Source organism: Nanorana parkeri, unplaced genomic scaffold (assembly GCF_000935625.1).
Source record: "Nanorana parkeri isolate BGI_ZX_2015 unplaced genomic scaffold, ASM93562v1 scaffold897, whole genome shotgun sequence".
NCBI classification, from domain to species: Eukaryota; Metazoa; Chordata; class Amphibia; order Anura; family Dicroglossidae; genus Nanorana; species Nanorana parkeri.
Window position 1 is genome coordinate 179,378 of NW_017307165.1, and position 1,546 is coordinate 180,923.

At 54.7% G+C, this 1,546-nt stretch overlaps 1 protein-coding gene across 1 annotated transcript in view; it reads right to left on the minus strand.

Moving 5' to 3' along the window:
- The window catches only part of SLC50A1 (solute carrier family 50 member 1), an 11,998-nt gene that overhangs the window by 9,794 nt on the left and 658 nt on the right, over positions 1 to 1,546 (minus strand). Inside the window, exon 2 of the mRNA XM_018565870.1 lies at positions 613 to 690. Coding sequence (XP_018421372.1) covers positions 613 to 690 — 78 coding nt within the window. The remainder of the gene's footprint in view (positions 1 to 612; positions 691 to 1,546) is intronic.

Consider the following 1,546-nt stretch of genomic DNA (forward strand, 5'->3'; position numbering starts at 1 on the left):
TCCTCCACTCACCATACTACCCACAATCCTCCACTCACCATACTACCAACAATCCTCCACTCACCATACTACCCACAATCCTCCACTCACCATACTACCCACAATCCTCCACTCACCATACTACCCACAGTCCTCCACTCACCATACTACCCACAATACTCCGCCCCCAAAATCCTTCTCTCACTGCATCCTGCCCGCTGACCCCCAATCCTTACCCACAATCCTCCATTCTATCCTTCTACCGCAGTCATCTTTAGCCCTCTCTTTTTTACCAGTTGTGTTATGAGGCCTCATTATGGAGGTCAGACTGGTTACCCAGAATCCCTTGTCCATGCCTTAGGCCAGGAGCCCACGGGAGCCATTGGCGCACAGATGGAACTGGGTGACGCCTACACCTGCCATGCCACCCGTCCACCGGAGGCCGGTGCAGAACCTCAATGTCATGACAGGAAGTCTAGAGATTGACCAAAGCCGGACTCCTAGTAACAGTCACCCACCATGATGAGACTCATACATCCGCACACACACACGGCTCTCCTGCAGGTAAGTGTGCATGCAGACCCCCCGGACTCACCCAATACATGACAGAAGTGCAGGAGGAGCCAAACCTACTTCACATCTGTGGTGAGGAACGGCAGGAACTGGATATTGTCCACATTCTGCCTGGAGACCATGAGCCGGAGATCCGACCTGAGGAAGGGGGGGGCAAGACAAGACATGAGTGATGCTGCTGGATGGTTGCTACGGGCGATGGCAGCCACATAATGGAGGCCGATGTCAGCTGTTGAACCGACATTTATTATCATGGGGAACACTGCGCACAAAATCTGACATCACTGGGTGTAGTGATAGAGAGACGGGCAGAGGGACAGGCGGACATGGTGATAGACACAACACGGGATGGGGGACAGACTGACGGACATGGCGACAGATGGGCTGGTGGACAAGGTGACGGACGGGAAAGGCGCAGGTGGACAAGGTGACGGACGGGAAAGGCGCAGGTGGACATGGAGATGGACAGGCAAATATGGCGACAGACAGGCGGACATGGCAACAGGTGGACATAGCGATGGACACAGTGAAAGACAGGCGGACATGGTGACAGATTTACAGGCAAATATAGTGACATGGCGACAGACAGGCGGACATAGCGATGGACACAGTGAAAGACAGGCGGACATGGCGACAGATTGACAGGCAAATATGGTGACATGGAGATGGACTGGCGGACATGGCAACAAGCGAACATGGCGACGGGGAGATGGACAGGCCGGACACGGACGTGGTGATGGGCAGGTGGACAATTGGGGGTCCCCGCAGGTGCGGAGGGGCAGATTGGCACCATTATTCCGCCACCCCCCACCATGTTTCAGACACACGGAAGTTGCGCGGGAACTGGTTCTGTGACTGTCCCGGGACTGTGTGTGTGATCGATCCTTGTTATGAGGATGACAGGATCAGTAATAATAATAACGGGGGAACTGTGATGATGTGACAGGTGATTCCACCGGGTGGAGCCCGAGGGTAATAATAGTGATGGGTCGGG